A 22236-nucleotide genomic window follows, 5' to 3' on the forward strand; every position below is an offset into this window, starting at 1 on the left:
CTAGGTCAGACCAAAGGTCCATCTAGCCCAGTATCCTGTCTTCAGACAGTGGCCAATGCCGGGTACCCCAGAGGGAATGAATAGAACAGGGCAATTATCAAGTGATCCACCCCCTGTCGCCCATTCCCAGCTTCTGGCAAACAGAGGCTAGGGACACCTCCCCTGCCCATCCCGGCTAATAGCCATCGATGGACCTATCCTCCATGAATTTATCTAGTTCTTTTTTGAACCCTGGTATAGTCAACATCATAGTGCTCCACCCAAGCATAGGCCCCACGTAATTTTGGTTTTCTAAAGTGTTAAAAAAAATGGGGGAAATACCCTTTGCAACCTTCAAATCCTATCGCCTGCAGGAGCTTGCTAAGCTTCAAGGGCAAGATGTTTAAAGAGTCTATAAAGCAAATGCCCAGGGCCTTAACTTCCACACACACATTACTTTACAACCCTGAGCGATCAGTTCTACGCACATCTTTTCCTTCCATAACTGTCTAACGACAAAGGACGCATCGTAACCTTTGGAATTGTGCGCTAGGAACGTGTAGTCCTGGAACTTTTTGCCAATAAAGGTCTTAACAAAGGGAAGAAAGACACGCGCCGCCCTTAAAGTCCCAGGAGTTTCCCGGCTTTAGGGACATAGCAAAAATGTAATTGGGCACATGCAACCCCGTCTCCTGCGTGCATTCAAAATTGTAAAAAATATACTTTTCTGACGATTCCGGCTTCCTAAGGCTGTCCATAAAACATAGGCGGCTGTCGACATCACCGCTGATCAAACCCTGACACTGCTTACAACGCCTCCCTTTACACCGGTGCGCCTTGTCCACGTAGGGCTGACACTTACCACACAAAGTTTTAGACGGGCGTTCGACTTGTTTTTTCGATGCGCCGTCGACGTGTCTGTCTAAACACGCGTTGGAGCGACAGTACGGTCTACAGCTAGGACACCTCAGCTGCATGCTCACGCTGTCTGAGCGTGTTACGCTCACGCCGAGGCGGCAACGAGGCCGGCCAGAGTGCCCACGACTGTACGCCCCGTGGCAAAACTCACCATAATTTTTCGCACCGAACAACTTTTTCACGTCCAGAACCCCATAGTAATGCTCATCGTGCAACAGGATGAAAAAAGTCTTGGGGTACGCTGGGCCCCCCATTTAAAAAACAACCCACCCCGTCTTTCGCCACGTAAAGCACCGTCTGTATGCTGTCTCCTAAATGCTGTTCAAAGGCAAGAACCCAGCCACAAAACAAAGACCGGTACCGATGTAAGTCAGGTCTACTCAACACGGTCTCTTTTTATGGGTGATTTGACCACTGAGGACAGAATTTAAAACTCTACGGCCACCCCATGCCCATGTTTTTTACAACTGTCACAATGAGGTGCAACGTCCCATCGACATGCATCTCTCTATTACTCGACCAGCTTTCAGGTCTGATTGAAGAAATCTTCAGCAGACATGAGTAAGACAAGCTGAAATGTAGGTGACTTTAGCTTAGCTATGTTAGGCCTTGGAGACAAGAAATAATGACTTAAACCGGTGACAGAGAAATAACCCAGTGCCCTAAGATTATGGGAAAAGAGGTACCAAGTGGTAATATTGCACAAAATTAACCAGAAGATTAATATTAGATCATAAAAATACCGTAAAGTCACATCCGTTTCCGACATGTGTCTTAAACCACACCAAGACAAACCAAACCAGCCAAACAGAGAGGACTTTGGTTTTACCCCACTGGCTAACCACAAGTCACACAAGCAATTCCCTTAGACACCCCAGTTTCCCAGTATCCCCACCAGGGCCACTCGTCATGGGGACGAATGGTTACGAAAACCAATACCCCAGTAAAAGAAAAAAGGTTCCCTCGATCCCAGAGGACCAAGCCCCAGACCCAGGTCAATATACAAAGCAGATCTTACCCACAAATCACGCTGTGGCCAATCCTTTCGAAGCTAAAATCTAAAGGTTTATTCATAAAAGGAAAAAGATAGAGATGAGAGCTAGAATTGGTTAAGTGGAATCAATGACATACAGTGATGGCCAAGTTCTTGGTTCAGGCTTGTAGCAGTGATAGAATAAATGGCAGGTTCAAATCCAGTCTCTGGAGAACATACCCAGCTGGGATGGGTCATTCAGCCCTTTGTTCAGAGCTTCAGTCTGTAGCAAAGTTCCTCCAGAGGTCAGAAGCAGGATTGAAGAAAAGATGAAGGGGTTTCCAGGGCCTTTTATATTCTCTGCCTGTGGAAGGACCCCCTCTTTGTTCTTACTGTGGAAAATCACAGCAGCAAGATGGAGTCTGGAGTCACATGGGCAAGTCACAGGTCCATGCATGACTCAGTTTGCAGGCCGACACCATTGTTTACATGTTAGTTTGAACGTTCCCAGGAAAGCTCAGATGTGGATTGGCGTCTCCCAAAGTTCACTGTCAGTTAAGTGTTTCTTGATTGGGCACTTACTGAGAATAGTCCCTTCTCAAGCAGCTGACCAAATGCTTCCCTGCGGCTACTTGGAATCAAATACATTTGAGATACAAGTACAGAGCCCATATTCATAACTTCAAATACACAAATGTTACACACAGCTAGCATAATTATAACCTGCAAATCATAACCTCTTCAGAGACACTGCACACAACAACCTTTGTACAATATTTGCTGCAAATATATAACAGTGGTTGCAACAATGATCTATACGGTCACAGTTTATGTCAATAATGTCACACACATGGTTTTAGATCCATTAAAAATTCTCCTTCCAGGTCTGTGACTCCTTCACATCCGGATGTAACGATTCTGGATTTAGGATCAAAGAAATCAAACCATGATTCCCAAGCACTGAGAACTCAGAACACTGGGTTATGGGGAACTATGGGTGGCGAAGGTATAGGATGTGAAGAAGATAAACTCTACACAGCTTAGACAGAAGCTAACGCAGTTGGGATGATGGGTGTGACGAAGTGGGAATGTTCTTAGTGTTTTCTCTGAATACTGTGGGTGCCTCAGTTTCCCCTAGGCATTTCTTAAGTATCTAGGTGGTCTGCACAGAGAATGGCCGACACCCTGTCTTCTGGCGATTGATGGCCTGGTCCCTTCCCCCCTGCAAGGTGCCAACTGAAGGTGTTGGAGAACAAAGGGATCAGGTGGCCTCCTGGCCCGGGAAAGAGACAAAGGCCAGAGAAGGGGCTGGAGAGTTTCAGTTTACAGCTGGCTGGGGAAATGGAGGGAGGCCCAGAACAGGGGTCTGGGCTCCCTACCCCCCAAGATGCACCTGACCGAGGGGTCCTGTTCTCTGCACCTACAAGCTCTGTTTTAGACCATGCTCCTGTCATCTAATAAACCTTCTGTTTTCCCAAAGGGGAAGTTGGTGACTCTAACAATCACTTTGCTATGGGAGAACGGTAGAAATGAGATCATAGAATCATAGAATATCAGGGTTGGAAGGGACCTCAGGAGCCCAGGGTGCTCCAGGACTGTTTAGACAAGGAAAATTGATGGAGCACAGGTGAAGTTATGAATAAACGTGCTAGACAACTCCAACTGCTCTACATAAGCCATGTCTTCACTGCAAGGATAGTTGTGGTTTCACATCAAGCTAGCTAACGACACAGAAAATCCTCGTGGGGATGAGGCCCAACGAATTTTACTTCGATGGAGCTAGTTGGGGTCACTCCTGTCCCCCCACACTTGAAGCTCATGGACATTCCTGGTAGGAGGGAGTAGGGTGACCAGACAGCAAGTGTAAAAAATCGGGACGGAGGGGGGGTAATAGGAGCCAATTTAAGAAAAAGACCCCAAAATCGGGACTGTCCCTAAAAAATCAGCACATCTGGTCACCCTACACGATTCACCCTCAGGAACGGTGAGCGGGCAGCCCACCTGAGAGAGAAAATGGGACACGCATAGTTCAACGAGCTTTCAAGAGGGAACTAGCCAAACGAAATAAATAGATAAAAAATGGTCAGCCCTAGAGAAGGTTTTTATGGTGTTTCTTTCCCTTGCAAAGCCTCTGATGATACGTTAGGGCTGAGTTCTCATGCAAGCTTTCCCCACATTTAGAGCGTCTGGAGCGTCTCTATGAGCTATGGAGCCTCTGATGTGTAATAAGGTTTGAGCTCCAAGTAAAGGTTTTCCCACACTCGCTGCATTCATAAGGTCTGGCTCCCGTGTGGGTTCTCTGATGGCTCCGAAGTGGTGAGCTGTCAATGAATTTTTTCCCACACTCGGAGCACGCGTAGGGTCTTTCTCCCGTGTGGATTCGCTGATGTGAAATAAGGGATGAGCTCTGAGTGAAGCTTTTCCCGCACTCACTGCATTCATGGGGTCTTTCGCCCGTGTGGATTTGCTGATGTTTCCTAAGCGCTGAGCTGTAAGTGAAGTTTTTCCCACAGTCAGGACATCCGTAGGGTCTCTCCCCTGTGTGAATTCTCTGATGCTTTATAAGGTCTGGGCTGTTGGTAAAGTTCTTCTTGCACTCACTGCATTCATAGGGTCTCTCCCCCGTGTGGATTCTCAGATGTGCAATGAGCTTTGAGCGGCTAATGAAGGTTTTCCCGCACTCACAGCATTCATGGGGTTTTTCCCCTGTGTGGATTCTCCGATGTGCCATAAGCGCTGAGCTGTTAGTGAAGGTTTTCCCGCACTCACTGCATTCATAGGGTCTCTCCCCTGTATGGATTCGCTGATGTGTAGTCAGGGAAAATCTCTGAGTGAAGCTTGTCCCACACTCAGAGCATATGTAGGGTCTTTCTCCTGTGTGGATTCTCTGGTGCGTAATGAGGTTTGAGCCCCGAGTGAAGCTTTCTCCACACTCACAGCATTCATAGGGTCTCTCTCCCGTGTGAATTCTCTGATGCCTAATAAAGGCTGATCTCCGAGTGAAGCTTTTCCCGCACTCAGCGCATGTCTTGTTTCTCTCTCCTCCCTGCATTTCCTGCTGGGCTGCAGTTTCTCTGAGGTATTTGTGCGGCCCACAACTATTAATGGGTTTATTCATTTTCTCACTTGGTTTGTTTCTCTGCCTCCTCTCCGGCCTGTGCTGACTCTCACAACTTTTTCCCCGCTCATGACTCCTGGAAACATCCTCTGGAGAGATTTTCAATAATCCCCCATGCGTTTCCACTTGCTCAGCATCTTCCTGCTGAGGTTTCTGCTCCTCATTCTCACTCACCGTCCCAGCACCTGTTGGCAGAAACAGGAGTGGAAAAGGGGAGATCAACCCATGTTGGACATTGGCTGCAGTGGAAGAGGTAATGGCAGAAGCTCCTCATGTCCTGGGAATCCCTAAACCCTAGGGCTTCAATGACACTCCTCACATGCTTTAAATTAAACTAGGGCTGTCCATTAATCGCCGTTCACTCACGCGATTAACTCAAAAAACCTAATCGCGATTAGAAAAATTAATTGCGATTAATCGCACTCTTAAACAATAGAATATCAATTGAAAAGTATTGAATATTTTTGGATGCTTTTCTACATTTTCAAATACGTTGATTTCACTTACAATACAGAATACAAAGTGTACACATGTCCTCTGGAACGGTGGTTGAAGCATGAAGGGAACATATGAATCTTTAGCACATCTGGCACATAAATATCTTGTGACACTGGCTACGAGAGTGCCATGCGAACGCCTGTTCTCACTTTCAGGTGACACTGTAAACAAGAAGCAGGCGGCATTATCGCCTGCAAACGTAACCAAACTTGTTTGTCTGAGCGATTGGCTGAAGTAGGACTGAGTGGACTTGCAGGCTCTAAAATTTTACATTGTTTTATTTTTGAACGCAGTTTTTTGGTACATAATTCTACCTTTGTAAGTTCAACTTTCATGATACAGAGATTGCACTACAGTACTTGTATGAGGTGAACTGAAAAATATTGTTTCTTTTGTTTTCTTACAGTGCAAATACTTGTAATCAAAAATAAATAAAAAGTGAGCACTGTACACTTTGTATTCTGTGTTGTCATTGAAATCAATATATTTGAAAATACAGAAAACACCCAAAAATATTTAAATAAATGGTATTCTACTGTTGTTTAACAGTGTGATTAATTACACAATTAATCATGATTAATTTTTTTAATCCCACGATTAATTGCGGTTAAATGTTTTAATCACGTGACAGCCCTAAATTAAACACATACTTTGGTGAATTCAGATTGGTAGGCTTGGGAGGATGAGATTTTTATCGGTAAATATCAATTTCACCGTAAACACAGAAACCAACAAAAATATTTCCATCAATAATCAGAATTTCAGACAGGCAAACTACGAAAAAGGCTGCTTGAGAACGTAGAGTTTGCTTTAAGAGTACTTACTTTGTATATTTTGACACGTGATGTTAATGGTTTGTTTTAACAGTTATAAAGTTTTAACTTTTCGAGTCTCAACAACTACGGTCATTAAATAATTATTGTCTGACACCCCCCCCTCCCCCACCAGCATTTCCTGCAATTGAAAATTTAAATGGCTGAAAATTGAAAACATGCTTAAAACCTGTAATTTCCCACAATTCTGAACATTTAAATCAATAAAAATGGGGGGGGGGGGGGAGAATCTAAAAAATACGTTGAAAGCATAAAATAAAATTTGAATTCTGTCAAGCCTACAAGCTGGTGACCTAAAGGTAAAGTGCCCTTACTCAATTTCTATTCATCTCAGCTGTCTAGCCCTCTACCTTCACACTTTAATACACTGTAATCTGTGTTTTGTTCATCACATTAGAGACCAGACCCCTCAGCTTACACGTATAAGGGAAGTGTGTGATTGTGACCAAAGAGACCCTCAATGCCACCTGGCAAGGGGTACCAGAATATCCTAAATCCGGCATCTACATTCTGGTTCAACAGAGAACTGATGCGTTCTGCCACACCCATCCCAGGAAAGGAGCAGTGGAGAGGTCCTCCAAGCGGCCTAGAGTGGTTGCGAGGAAGCCCAGAGGGGCTGCTGGAACGGCCAATCAGGGGCCAGGAGGGCCATATAAAAGGAGCTGCAGAATGGCACAGCAGTTAGTTGCTGCTTGGAGCTGGAGAAGAAAGGATTGCATGCCTGGGTGGAAGAGCAGCAGGATGACAGATAGGTAAGTCTGCTTGCGGGGACCGGGGGAGCGAGAGGTGTTCCTGGCTGGCTGCTAGAACTAAGCCAAAAACAGTTTGCTAGCAGGGAGCGGGGGAGCAATGAAGCACTATTGTAGGCTAGTTTAATTAGCAGCTAAATTTTAGGGTCACAGACCAGGGGAATGAGAGGCTCCTGGCTGGCTGCCGGGAGTGAGTCGGGACTGAGCCTGGGGAAGGCCACAGGAAGATAGGGTCTCCAGGGAGGAAGGCCTGGGATACAGCCCCATACCAGGGCTGGGCTGGTTTAAAGAATGCAGAGACGCCAAACCAGAGGGGGCGCTTGCGAGAGGTGGGTGCCGATCCCATTATAGAGCTCGTAAATGAAGCCGGGGTAATAAGAGCGGCCACACTGGATGAGAAAAATGGTCCATCTAGCCCAGTGTCCTGTCTTCCGACAGTGGCCAATGCCAGGTGCCCCAGAGGGAATGAACAGAACAGGGAATCATCAAGTGATCCACCCCCGGACACCCATTCCCAGCTTCTGGCAAACTGAGGCTAGGGACACCCAGGGCATTGGGTTGCATCTCTGCCCATCCTGGCTAATAGCCATTAGCGGACCTATCCACCATCAACTTATCTAGTTCTTTTTTGAACCCTGTTATGGTCTTGGCCTTCACAACATCCTTTGGCAAGGAGTTCCACAGGTTGACTGTGTGTTGTGTGTGTTTTAAACCTGATGCCTATTAATTTCATTGGCTGACCCCTAGTTCTTGTGTCATGTGAAGGATTAAACAACATTTCTGTATTCACTTTCTACACTCCAGTCATGATTTTATAGACCTCTACAATATTCCTGCTTAGTCGTCTCTTTTCCAAGCTGAAAATTCCCAGTCTTTATAATCTCTCCTTATACAGAAGCTGTTCCATACTACTAATCATTTTTGTTGCCCTTCTCTGCATCTCTTCCCATTCAAATGTTGTTGTTTTTTTTGAGATGGGGTGACAAGAATTGCATGCAGTATTCAAGATGTGGGCCTATGGATTTATACAGAGGCAACATGATATTTTCTGTCCTATCATCTATCCCGTTCCTAATAAATCCCAACATTCTGACAGTTTTTTTGACTACTGCTGCACATTGACCAGCTCTTTTCAGAGAACTATCCGCAATGACGCCAAGATTTCTTTCTTGAGTTCATTTTAAAAAGTTTCCATGCAGCTTGCAGGCATTTCACTTTTGAGATTGTACCTTTTCATTTTTGTTTAACTAATGTCCTCAGTTTTGTGTAGTTCCCCTTTTGAAATGGAGTGCCATGGTGGTGGGCTTCTTTGATACCACCAGGGATGTTAAATTTAATTCTTTAATGGTCGCTATTACCAAGTGATTCAGCTATAGTCACCTCTTGGACCAGATCCTGTACTCCACTTAGGAGTAAATCAAGAATTGCCTGGCCTCTCTTGTGGGTTCAAGGATTAATTGCTCTAAGAAACAGTCATTCATGGTGTCTAGAAACTTTATCTCTGGATCCCGTTCTGAGGTGACATGTACCCAGACAATATGGATATAGTTGAAATCTCCCATTATTATTGATTATTCATAGAATCATAGAAGATCAGGGTTGGAAGGGACCCCAGAAGGTCATCTAGTCCAACCCCCTGCTCGAAGCAGGACCAATTCCCAGTTAAATCATCCCAGCCAGGGCTTTGTCAAGCCTGACCTTAAAAACCTCTAAGGAAGGAGATTCCACCACCTCCCTAGGGAACCCATTCCAGTGTTTCACCACCCTCCTAGTGAAAAGGTTTTTCCTAATATCCAACCTAAACCTCCCCCACTGCAACTTGAGACCATTACTCCTTGTTCTGTCCTCTGCTACCATTGAGAACAGTCTAGATCCATCCTCTTTGGAACCCCCTCTCAGGTAGTTGAAAGCAGCTATCAAATCCCCCCTCATTCTTCTCTTCCGCAGACTAAACATCCCCAGTTCCCTCAGCCTCTCCTCGTAAGTCATGTGTTCCAGTCCCCTAATCATTTTTGTTGCCCTCCGCTGGACGCTTTCCAATTTTTCCACATCCTTCTTGTCGTGTGGGGCCCAAAACTGGACACAGTACTCCAGATGAGGCCCCACCAATGTTTATGTTTATGGCCTCTCTCATCTCCCTGAGAATTTCACGATCACTATCACCATCCTGGTCAACCAAAATAGTGCTGGAGAGCTGGAAATAAATCAGGGACTGAGTTTCCCCAAATCCTTTCCCACAGGGAGGAGGGGATCAATTCTGCCTGCCCAATCACCCACGGGGAACGGAGGTCCAGGAGGAAGGTACTGCCAGGTGTCTCTCTCAATGGGCAGGAAGTCATAAGCGACATCCGCCCTGAGGATACAAACCTGCTGGGGACAATCCTGAACTCTGAGAACTCATAAGGTCTCGGTCAGGAATCCCAGCTGTGTCCTTCAGACGCTGACCGCTTTTTGAATTGATTTAATGATTCCTCGCCCGTCCTGGCACCGCTCAGGATCTCTTTCCTCTGAATCATGGAGATCTGTCCAGGAGCAACAGACTCTAGGTCCTCTGGAAAAGGAGACTATGAAGAACGGGAACTGGGCCAGGTGACCTCAGGAGGGACTGACTCCAAGAAAGCTGCAGGGAAGAGAGATCGTGGGTGCTGCAGATAGGGAAGGGAAAATACGACTTTGTGAATCCCCAGGCTCACTCCCAACCTAGGACATCCCCCGAGAAAGTCCACTTTTTGCCTGGGAAGGAGTCACCTTGCGGCTGGCAGGAAGGTGAGGAGGAGAAATCGTGGCTGGGGCCACCGTAGGCAGGGTGACGGTGGTGGTGGGGCACTCGGCAAGGCAGAGAGAGCAGTGAAAATGAGAATATTTGAGAAAAATTACAAAAAATAAAGTGCAAGTAGACAGTCCTAAGAGTGGAGACACGGGGTGCAGCCCCTAAATCAGCGACGGCTGTGTGGGGAGACTGTGGTAATGGGGTGGGATCCAGGCAGCTCCAGATCCCCCAAATCTCCCTGCTGCTTCCTGCCAAAGAACCTCCCCGCTTTCTCACTGTGATGCAGATGGAGCTGCTGTGTAACACTGAATCCTGTATGTTGACCTGGCCATTGGGATGTTTCCTGTATGGATACATTGGGTACGTTTAATAGGGGGCTGTAAGGAAAACAGGCAGGAAGGGAAGAGGAATAGCTCAAAATGAGCCATGCTTTGGCAAACATTTAAAAATGGTTATGAGACGATGCCCGGACTGTCAGCATCTAGTATTCTCTCCCCTAGCTCCAGCTAACACACAGGGGAGCAGGGCCAAAGTCTGGGCCAAACTGGAGTGGCATAAAGACAAACTCCATCTCAAGAGGGGGATGGCTGCTCAGGTAATTGGTAAGGGGAAAGAGACAGAGACATCGGGGGGCCCAGTGGGGTGTCTGAAGAAGTTAGGTCTGCTCTCAGGGATGCACAGGGTCTGGTGTATGTCCCAGCCCGTAACCAGTCCCCTGGGAGTGACCCCTTTAACAGGCCATGTGCTGGAGATCCACAGATTTCCACTGGGGCAGGCCTCTGGCAGTTAAGTCTGTGAAATGGGAGCCTTTGTACACCAGCTAACCCTGTTTCGCCCCATGGCTTCCTGCAGTGACTCCACCCTGCCCTGCTGGAGACCTGGACCGGACCCCTTCAGGGTCCAATGCTCTCCTTGAGTACTCGGGGTGGCACCAGGCAGCCTTTCAAAGCAGAGCAGGGTTTACACTCCAACTGGAGCACCGCATCGGGCAGTCTCGCGTAGTTTAGCGCAGAGCAGCAAAAGTTACGGCAGGGTCCGTCCTGGCCAGGCCAGTGCAAGCAGCCAGCCACACCGGGTCGGAAGCCCGTTCAGTCTGTCTCTGTCAGTCCCCGGAGACAGCCGTGTGCCCATCCAAGGGGCAGCCCTTATTCCAGCCACCCTCCCTCGACTGCCACCAACAACTGCCCACCTGGGCATCACCCCGCCCCCTCCACCACCACGTGCAATTCACACTGGGGCCTGGGAACCACAAACCGTGAAATGTGCATTTTCAGTGGAAGTTTGACTGGAAACTCGTATTCTTGCTACGATGCTCTGGGGGTGTTATAAAAATAAAAACCTGATATTCGGCACGGGTGAGGCCACACCTGGAGCATTGCGTCCAATTTCAGGGCCCCCACTTCAGAAGGGATGTGGACAAATTGGAGAGAGTCCAGCGGAGGGCAACAAAAATGATCAGGGGGCTGGAGCACAGGACTTATGAGGAGAGGCTGAGGGAACTGGGGATGTTTAGTCTGCAGAAGAGAAGAATGAGGGGGGATTTGATAGCTGCTTTCAACTACCTGAAAGGGGGTTCAAAGAGGATGGATCTAGACTGTTCTCAGTGGTAGAAGAGGACAGAACGAGGAGTAATGGTCTCCAGTTGCAGTGGGGGAGATTTAGGTTGGATATTAGGAAACACTGGAATGTGTTACCTAGGGAGGTGGTGGAATCTCCTTCCTTAGAAGTTTTTAAGGTCAGGCTTGACAAAGCCCTGGCTGGGATGAGTTAGTCGGGGATTGGCCCTGCTGTGAGCAGGGGGTTGGACTAGACACCTCCTGAGGTCCCTTCCAACCCTGATCTTCTATGGTTCTATGAAATATGGCTGTGTTTGGGTGCAGTCCAACAATAGAAAGGGCAGATTTCTGTCTAGTTCCTCATGAGTCCCCAGGATCTTGTGTATTTTCAAGTAGTCATAAAAGCCTGTATCTGAAACCATGGGGAGGCCATACGGCCGTGGCTCTCACCATTTCCAGATTACCGTACCCCTTTCAGGAGTCTGATTTGTCTTGCGTCCCCCCAAGTTTCAACTCTCTTAAAAATGGCTTGCTTACAAAATCAGACGTAAAAATAGACAAGTTTCACAGCCCACTATTCCTGAAAAATGGCTCTGACTTTTTTTTCATTTTTGCCATACAACTGTAAAATCAATTGGAATATAAATATTGTACTCCCGTTTCAGGGTATAGGATGCAGAGCCGTATAAATAAGTCATTATCTGTACGAAATTTTAGTTTCTACCAATTTCTGCTTTTTTATGTCACCTGTTGTAAAATTAGGCAAATCTCTAGATGAGTTGATGTGCCCCCTGGAAGGTCTCTGACTACCCCTAGGAGCACACATACCCCTGGCTGAGAACCACGGCCGTAAGGCATGTGGATGCTAACACACATCCTGCTTATTCCTGCACAAAATTTTGCCCCAATCCCAGATCCTGCAAACGTTTCCCATATCAGGAACTGATGATAGGTATAGCCACATTTCCGGGAAGGGTATATATTTCTACGGCGTCCTCAGTAGCTGATCAGCCCATTTCCCTTATAGATGTGCTGTTTGGCCACCCTAAATTTGAATACTTTGGTGGCATACATGGCTGGCTGGTAACCGAAGGCATGAGATGAAATCTCTCTTTTTTCCGTTCAGGAACCACAAGAATTGTTGTGTCCTCCAAAACGTGGAAGGCTTGAAAGGACAGAGAAGGCCTATGGAGTAGGTCATGGCCTTCCCCCCAGAACCCACCGTGTTCTGCAATTTTAAGCAAAATCATGATTTTTCACAGTACCATTCTCTGTGCACCCTTTTCACCATGATTTACCCAGTTGTGTCCATGGATCTTTTGGGACCTGAAGCATTCTTCTCACAAGATAGTGAAGTTCAGTTTTGCAAAATATCCGATTTTTCTTTGAGATTCCAAAAGGCCTTTTTTCTGAGCTTATGCACTGAGCCGTTTTGGCATCACTGAGACAGCAGCGTCCCGTTTTATGTCTGCTTGCAGGTGTCCCTAGACCTGTACTGGCAGTTTGTTGTACTTCAGTAGCTCGGGAACACTCCAGCAGAAGCCTGGGTCTCGGTACCGTGGCCGACCAGTCCAAGAGGAAACGTTTCCACGGTGAACTGCTGGTTGGCATCCTGGAGAGGGCCAACAACCATGTGCAAGATCAAAGAGAGAAGGATTCAGGGCAAATGGAAGGGCACGGGCAGGCTGGGATGTGCTTGGTTGGACTCGGACCTGCAAAAATCCTGGACTCAAAAATTCTTAACCTAGGGTCACCACTGAGTGTAGATGCTCCGGCCTGGGCTTTGAAACCCAGGACTGGAAGATTCGAGACGCACTCGGCCTGGGAGTACATGGCTCTGTTAAAAGACCGAGTGTTTCCAGCAGTCTGCTCTCAAACTAATTGAGTGGCTCAAGAGGACATATCGTGGCCACTGCACCAGAAATTCACCATGCATCCGAGTGTAAGCCCTCCCACTGATAGCTTTCTGACAATGTGTGTGACACGTTTTTCTCGCATTCTGCAGGAATTCCTCTTGGGAATTTTGCTCACTCATACTGGGCTACGAGCAATTTTTTTTCCAAGTGCTCGAACGTCCACATGCAGATTCTGGCCTGGTCTCTCTTTAAAATTTGGCAGCATGCCTCCTTCAGTCAGCACATGTGTCACGGTTGTGGGTGTGAAGAATCACACCCTTAACCAATAGAGTTATAATAGCAAAATCTCTTGTGCAGACACAGTTAATTAACTTCTTTAACACAGACTTAAGGTTGCCCCGTGATGCCGCGTGCCCTTCCAGAACGTGGACGGTGACTAAACTTAAAGCTCTGAATACCAGGAAATGACGAGTAAAAGTACATCCCACCCTTGCAAGGCAACCTTAACTCTACCCCCGCCCCCTAACCCTGGAGCTGCCGTTAGCCACTGGCTACAGTGCAGTAAAGGTGGTGCAAACGTTAATAAACTACCAAGGAAATGGGGGATTCTCCTTCTCTTGGAGTCTTCAAGTCAAGACTGGATTGTCTTTCTGGAAGCTGATTTTGTCCAACACAAGGTATTCAGCTCAATACAACTGTAACTGGATGATATTCCATGGTCTGTGTGATACAGGAGGTCAGAGTAGACAACCTGATAGTCCCTTCGGGTCATAAAATCCATGAATTTATAATAGAATCAGAGAAGATCAGGGTTGGAAGAGACCTCAGGAGGTCATCTAGTCCAATCCCCTGCTCAAAGCAGGACCGATCCCCGACTAAATCATCCCAGCCAGGGCTTTGTCAAGCTGGGCCTTAAAAACCTCTAAGGATGGAGATTCCACCACCTCCCTAGGGAACCCGTTCCAGTGTTCCCGAATATCCAACCTAGACCTCCCCCACTGCAACTTGAGACCATTGCTCCTTGTTCTGTCCTCTGCCCCCACTGAGAACAGCCGAGCTTCATCCTCTTTGAAACCCCCCTTTCAGGTAGTTGAAGGCTGCTATCAAATCCCCCCTCATTCTTCTCTTCTGCAGACTAAATAACCCCAGCTCCCTCAGCCTCTCCTCGTAAGTCATGTGCCCCAGCCCCCTCGTCATTTTCGTTGCCCTGGGCTGGACTCTCTCCACTTTGTCCACAATCCCTTCTGTAGATGAGGAAGGACCTGCCGTTGTTTGTGTGGTGTTTCACAGACAGGAATCCCAGCATTTCTCCGCATCCCCTCCAGCTGTGAGCACTGGGCCAGGTGTAGCTGTACTCGGACAGTGGAGGGATTAGTTGGAGCAGCTTGGCAGAGCTGTGACTGTGATATGCAGAGAGGTGCAGGTGAACCCCGAGGGACCGAGTCTGCCCCATTTCAGCGCTCAGTGTTGTAGGTTGTGTCTGACTGTGCACCAGGGCGCGTTCTAGCCAGGGGGATTGTCAGCACTCTGGTGGCAGACATGCTAGTGGTCTCCAGGCCTTAGTGAGGAGCAAGTGAAGGCAACGACTCAGAAGGAATCTCAGGGAGAGGGTAAAGCTGGGGTAACAGTTTGTACATCTGAGCTGGTTTGGGTGCAGTGGGCTCTGTGTTGGAGGGCTGGCCAGGGGCAGGCAGCGTCTGTTCTTTATGCCAGACCTGGACCCAAGTTTTGCCTTAGCCAAGAGAAGACCTTCGACTTTGTGCTGTGTTGCTCCTGTGCCCTCTTCTCGCAGCGTTGTGTGGCAGGGCAGGGCACGGGGCCGGTGTGTGTGTCCCTGGCGTGTCGGGGTGTTGCTGAAACAGGGCAGAGTTAAGGTGACATTGTGGGGGTGACGTGAACCTTAACGCTGCATTTCCCCTCCTCAGAACCAAGGGGACGGGAATCCTTACCCAGCGAGGCCTCAGACTCATAGGTCTCCTGCATGACGTCTCTGTAGAGGGCTCTCTGAAAGAGCAAGAGCCCCCCACTCAGGACCTGCTGCCCCACTCACAGCCCCACCCTTCGTGATGCAGCAAGGCCCGTTAATGAAGCTCTGGGAGGCCCAGAGCCTCACCCCGTTCAGAGCAGCCAGGAAGCATCAGGGTGAGGGGAGAAAGAGAGGTTTCAGAGGAACAGCCGTGTTAGTCTGTATTCGCAAAAAGAAAAGGAGTACTTGTGGCACCTTAGAGACTAACCAATTTATTTGAGCATGAGCTTTCGTGAGCTACAGCTCACTTCATCAGATGTATACCGTGGAAACTGCAGCAGACTTTATATACACACAGAGAATATGAAACAATACCTCCTCCCACCCCACTGTCCTGCTGGTAATAGCTTATCTAAAGTGATCAACAGGTGGGCCATTTCCAGCACAAATCCAGGTTTTCTCACCCTCCACCCCCCCACACAAATTCACTCTCCTGCTGGTGCTAGCCCATCCAAAGTGACAACTCTTTACATAATCAAGTCGGGCTATTTCCTGCATAGATCAAGGTTTTCTCACATCCCCCCCACCCCCATACACACACAAACTCACTCTCCTGCTGGTAATAGTTCATCTAAACTGACCACTCTCCAAGTTTAAATCCAAGTTAAACCAGAACATCTGGGGGGGGGTAGGAAAAAACAAGAGGAAACAGGCTACCTTGCATAATGACTTAGCCACTCCCAGTCTCTATTTAAGCCTAAATTAATAGTATCCAATTTGCAAATGAATTCCAATTCAGCAGTTTCTCGCTGGAGTCTGGATTTGAAGTTTTTTTGTTTTAAGATAGCGACCTTCATGTCTGTGATTGCGTGACCAGAGAGATTGAAGTGTTCTCCGACTGGTTTATGAATGTTATAATTCTTGACATCTGATTTGTGTCCATTTATTCTTTTACGTAGAGACTGTCCAGTTTGACCAATGTACATGGCAGAGGGGCATTGCTGGCACATGATGGCATATATCACATTGGTGGATGTGCAGGTGAACGAGCCTCTGATAGTGTGGCTGATGTTATTAGGCCCTGTGATGGTGTCCCCTGAATAGATATGTGGGCACAATTGGCAACGGGCTTTGTTGCAAGGATAAGTTCCTGGGTTAGTGGTTCTGTTGTGTGGTATGTGGTTGTTGGTGAGTATTTGCTTCAGGTTGCGGGGCTGTCTGTAGGCAAGGACTGGCCTGTCTCCCAAGATTTGTGAGAGTGTTGGGTCATCCTTCAGGATAGGTTGTAGATCCTTAATAATGCGTTGGAGGGGTTTTAGTTGGGGGCTGAAGGTGACCGCTAGTGGCGTTCTGTTATTTTCTTTGTTAGGCCTGTCCTGTAGTAGGTAACTTCTGGGAACTCTTCTGGCTCTGTCAGTCTGTTTCTTCACTTCTGCAGGTGGGTATTGTAGTTGTAAGAAAGCTTGACAGAGATCTTGTAGGTGTTTGTCTCTGTCTGAGGGGTTGGAGCAAATGCGGTTGTATCGCAGAGCTTGGCTGTAGACGATGGATCGTGTGGTGTGGTCAGGGTGAAAGCTGGAGGCATGCAGGTAGGAATAGCGGTCAGTAGGTTTCCGGTATAGGGTGGTGTTTATGTGGCCATTGTTTATTAGCACTGTAGTGTCCAGGAAGTGGATCTCTTGTGTGGACTGGACCAGGCTGAGGTTGGTGGTGGGATGGAAATTGTTGAAATCATGGTGGAATACAAGATGTATAGTGCAGGACCCCCCACCCCCAATTTTCTGTCTCGCTCACCTTTGCACCCCATTTCCCCCCACCGGGAAGAATCTGCTGCCACCCCTGCCCGTTGGTACTCGACCCCTAGGGCAGCCCCAGGCTCTGCCAACATCAATTCCTGAGCCAGACTCCAGATAATTCAGAGAGGCCTCAGGGAAAGGGCTGGGGACAGGCACAGTCACATGCAGCCCCTCCGGCCCCCCCATTTCCCCTCCTGTTCACGATGGCAGGAGCTGGTCCAGCCCGGAGGGAGCCAACAGATCAGACTCTCCCAGCCAGAGCGGGAGGGAGAAGGGCCGGGGGGAAGGGGAGAGATGGGGAAAGAGGGAGAGAGACTCCCAGGACTCGAACCTGCCCAGACACATTGGTTGCAGCATCTCTGGGCAGATTCCCTTCCCGGTGAACAAGGTGAGGGGCAGAAAGAGGAGAAGCCAGTTCCCTCCTCTCCCTATTCCCCCCGCTGGGGTGTGGGCGGCCCTGGGGAATCCCCCCAAATGACTCCTGCGGTTCTGCTCTCTTCTGCCCTTTGGGTCAGAGTCTGTGTCACTGGGAGAGTTTCAAAATCTCCCTCAGTTTCGTGCTGCTGGGAGGGGGCTGGGGCCGGGTAATAGAAACGGGACCAAGCGTTTTCTCAGCCTGGCCCCAGCTACAAGGTTTGTCTGCAGGGAAAAGCCCCTGGGGGGGAACTGTGCTGTGAGGTGAACTCAGCCCTGCTCTGACTGCCTCCCCTTTCCCCCTCCCAGGCTGCCGAGCCCTGGCCAGGGCTTGCTCCGGCTGGTCCCAGCCTCCCCGGGGACAGGGAGCGGAAACAGGGGCCATGGAGCCCGCTCGGGAAGGGATCCTGGTCGGGAGAGAGGAGCAGAAACTCCCCAGGAGGGAGGAACTTGTGGGGAGTTTGGTCTGGAGGTGGGAGAGGGCAGGAAACAGCCAGGGGGGATAAAAGGAGGGGGCCAGGGTTGTCCCCGTGGCTGCTAGGGGACCCCACTTGTCCTGCTGGTCTGGCTTCTAGCCCGGGGCCCTCTGACCAGCAATCCCGGTCTGCTCAGCGTCGGACCCTGGTGCTGTGTCCCGGGCTCCTTCCTACCCTACCTCTCTGTCTCCTTGTCTAGCCCTGGTTTCCCTCCAGAGCTTCCTCTCTTCCCCCCCAGCTCCTTCACCCTTCGCAGGCTCCTGTTGGACTCCCCAGTGCGGGGCAGGACCCCAGGCTTCACCCTTCCCCGGCTCTCTTACTTGTCCCTGGCCAACTCCCTCTCCCTCCAGGGAGGGACTGCAGAGCTCTTCCTGGTTTAGACTCCTTGCCAGCCCCTCTCCCAGCTGCGGTTAGGCTTTATAATCCCTGGCTCGCCTCCAGGGGCAGCCCATATGGTGAATTGGCCCCTTCTGGCCCACAGTAACCCCCACAGGGCATGTGTGGGGTGGACACCCCATCCCAGAGAGACTGCTATGAAGGGGGCACCCACCAGTGAGGATAAGGGGAGCTGCCCCCTTCCCTCCCTTCCAGCTGCTGGCCACGGGGATTCCTACGGGGAGAACGTTGCTGGGGGCTCCCCCTCCTGTACTGGCCTCTGGCTAGCAGGAGTGTGGCAAATGTGAAGACCCCTCTTTCCCTTTCTCTTCTTGGAGGGGTGAGGGTCTCTCTCTTTCTCCCCTCACCCCGATGCCTCCTGGCTGCTCTGAGCAGGCTGGGGGTGGGACCCTGCTGACTGTGAGCCTCCCAGAGTTTGCATTGAGTTGGCCCTGCTCCCCGGTGACTAGTGGGGCTGTGAGTGGGGCAGCAGGTCCTGAGCGGGGGGTCTTGCTCTTTCAGGGGCCGGTGACCTTCGAGGCGGTGGTTGTGTATTTCACCAGGGAAGAGGGGGCCCTGCTGGACCCCGCTCAGAGAGCCCTCTACAGAGACGTCATGCAGGAGACCTATGAGACTGTGACCTCGCTGGGTAAGGGATTCCCGTCCCCGCGGTTCTTGGAAGGCGGAAATGAGGAGTTAAGGTTCACGTCACCCCCACAATGCCACCTTAACTCTGCCCTGTCTCAGCAACGCCCCAACATGCCAGGGACACACGCCCCAGCCCTGTGCCCTGCCCTGCCCCACAGCACTGGGAACAGAGCCCAGGAGCGGAATAGCACAAAGTCTCACGCCCGGGCTCGCGTCTGGCGTGGGGAACGGAAGCTGCCGTCGCTCTGACACGGAGCCTGTTCCACACGCACCACCACAGACGTGCAAAATGTTCCTGTAGTGGAAAGTGCCTGGAGCCCTGGGCCTGGTGCAAGACCGGAGGCCTGAATCAAAGTGAGCAAAAGCCCGTGCTGTGAACCAAAGTCAGGCCCCATCGCAAAGCAGGTGCTTGCTTATGAGTTCACCGTCTGATGCAGGAACTTGGCCAAGGCATAAAACACAGGCACTGCTAGGTACTAGATATTCATGTGAACACGTTCCTGGGAGATGGGTCAGGAACACACCGACCCCGAGTAAGACAAGGGTGTGGGGACAGATGGCAGTAAACCTCTCCGAGCGCCTTCGTCACTGAACGGAGCCTGTGGTCTTTCTGGGTAGTGCTCCTGGGCTCTGCTGGGCCAGCGATCTGTGCAGGGCTGGTGCAGCGTATGGAGAGAGAGACACACGCGCACGCCAGCGGACAACGGTTACCAGCCCTTCACCCGCTCCCTAAGGATTCCTTCTGAGTCATTCCTTCACTCCCCCTCGCTGAGCCTGGAGACCCCGAGCATGTCTGCCACCTGACGGCTGACCGTCCCCCTGGTGAGACCACATCCTTGTGCTCCTTCCTGGGCACAACCTGCAACGCTCAGCGGTGACACGAGGCAGACGGGGGCCAGCAAGCGTCCAGGCACCTCTCTGCATCTCCTGGCCCCGTGGTTCTCAACCTGTTAATCATTATGGGCCGCACATGGCCTGATGCTTCTTTCTCCTTTCCCAAAGGAATTAAAGGCGTCAATGATAGAATCTAATTCACTGGAGCTGTCCACACGCTGAGGGATATTCATACTCCCTTCCATTACCCCTGGCTCACTAGAGTCCCTATTTCCTCAAAGTGTGCTTTCCTGACATACAATATCTCTGACATACGGCATTCTGGGGCCTCTGCGCTCCCTCTTACTCCTTACTGTGTTGAACCCCACCAGCGAATACTCCCCTGTTCCAGCTCTCCTATGGCTCATAGTCTCTGGTCCTTTCTCTGCCAGAAAGAAGCATCTCTAGGGGGACTTACCCGCTGTCTGGAGTCTTCACTGTCTGGGACATGGAATTACTGTTGCTGTATTTTAGGAGGCCGTTTGATGAGTGTCTGGCTCTGTGTGCTCACAGGAGGGATGGGGACTGTTAAATACCCCAAAAGCAGAGAGTCCAGCACCTTTGAGCAACTTGGGAGCTGGCCCTGGTGTTTTACTGCCTTAAAATGGCCTGGGGTTAAAATAATAGAACATTGTTTTCTGACACGTGTCCCATGAATTCTCAAGATGTCCCTTGTTTTCTTTCCCCCGAGCAGGGTTTCCAGTTTCCAAACCTGATGTGATCTCCCAGCTGGAGAAAGGGGAAGAGCCGTGGGTCTCAGGAATCCAGGACTCAGAAGAACCAGGGATCCTGAGAGGTGCCTGCCCAGGTGAGGAACAATTAAATCAACTCAAAAGCTGTCAGTGCCTGAAGGAAGGAGCTGGGATTCCCTGGAAAGACCTTGTGAACTCTCTCAGTTCAGGATTGTCCCCAGCTTGTGTGATACCCTCAGGGCAGAGATCATGACTTCCTGCCCATCCTGACTGATACCTGGCAGTAACTCCCTCCTGTCATCCCGAGTGTTTGGATAGAACATGGGAGCAGAATTGGTCCGTTTTCTCTTCCCTATGGGGGAAAGTTTGGGAAAAAAATAGGAACTACATTTCCCAGTCTCCCCAGCACTTACTCTGTTTTCCTCTCCCCTTTTCCGTTCCTGTTCCTGAGGTTTCTCTCTCTATCCCAGCAGGTGGTGGGATGGTGAGTGAGAACAGGGAGCAGACTCTTCAGCAGACAGATGCTGAGTAAGTGGGACCACACAGGATGGTATTGCGAAGATCCGAAGGGAATGTGTCCATAAGTCTTGAGCAAGGAAAATCTTGTGAGAGTCAGCACAGGCCAGAGAGGCAGCAGACAGAGCAGCCAGCGGAGAAGGTGGATAAATCCATTAATTGTCGGGCAACTCACAAAGACCTCAAAGGAACCACAGGCCAGCACAGAATCCTCACCGGAGAGAGAAAAAACACCGGCGCTGAGTGTGGGGAAAAACTTCCGTAGACGTTCAACCCTTATTAGACATCAGAAAATCCATAGGCCAAAGAGATCATATGAATGCAGTGAGTGCGGGAAAAGGTTTACGTATCACTCAGAACTTGTCACTCATCAGCGAATCCACACAGGAGAGAGGCCCTATAAATGCTCCGAGCGCGGGAAAACCTGTCGCTGGCGGGAAAATCTTACTAGACATCAGAGAATCCACACTGGGGAGAGGCCCCACGAATGCCGTGAGTGCGGGAAAACCTTCATTTCTCACTCACGCCTTACTCAACATCAGAAAATCCACAGCGGGGAGAGGCCTTATCAATGCAGCGAGTGTGGGAAAAATTTCGGTCAGATCTCAAACCTTATTAGACACCAGAAAATCCACACAGGAGAGTGACCCTGGACATGCTGTGAGTGCGGGAAAACGTTTTCCCGGCAATCACACCTTATTATTCATCAGAGAACCCATGTGGGAGAGAAGCCCCATGAATGCCGTGCGTGCGGGGAAACCTTTGCAAGGCACCCACACCTTATCAGACATCAGAGAATTCATACAGGGGAAAAACCCTACACATGCAGTGAGTGCGGGAAATCCTTCACTCAGAACTCAGACCTTATTGTCCATCAGAGAGGCCCCATGAATGCGGTGAGTGTGGGAAACGCTTCAATCACAGCTCAGCCCTTCTTGCACATCAGAAAATCCACACCGGGGAGAGGCCTTACAAATGCCGTGAGTGCGGGAAACGCTTCACTCACAGCTCAAACCTTAATACGCATCAGGAAATCCACAAGGGAAACGATCAACCATAAAATCCTTAGCTCGGGCGGACAACATGGTTTTCTTTTTTTTCTTTAATACTTTTCCTAATTCCACCATCACGCCCTTAAGGCTGCTGCACCATTTGCTTCGCCGTGAGCCCTCCGCTCACATAGCTGCCCATTTCTGTCTTTTGCAGCTCGCCCTTCTTTGGGGTGAATCC

At 49.7% G+C, this 22236-nt stretch overlaps 1 protein-coding gene across 1 annotated transcript in view; it reads right to left on the minus strand.

Annotated features, from left to right (window-relative positions):
* LOC142068369 (uncharacterized) overlaps positions 1 to 22236 on the minus strand; it is a 295529-nt gene that overhangs the window by 90562 nt on the left and 182731 nt on the right. The window contains 1 exon segment of the mRNA XM_075123886.1: positions 4130 to 4912. Within this exon segment, the coding sequence (XP_074979987.1) occupies positions 4130 to 4912 (783 nt within the window).

This window comes from Caretta caretta, chromosome 28, assembly GCF_965140235.1.
Source record: "Caretta caretta isolate rCarCar2 chromosome 28, rCarCar1.hap1, whole genome shotgun sequence".
NCBI lineage: Eukaryota > Metazoa > Chordata > Testudines > Cheloniidae > Caretta > Caretta caretta.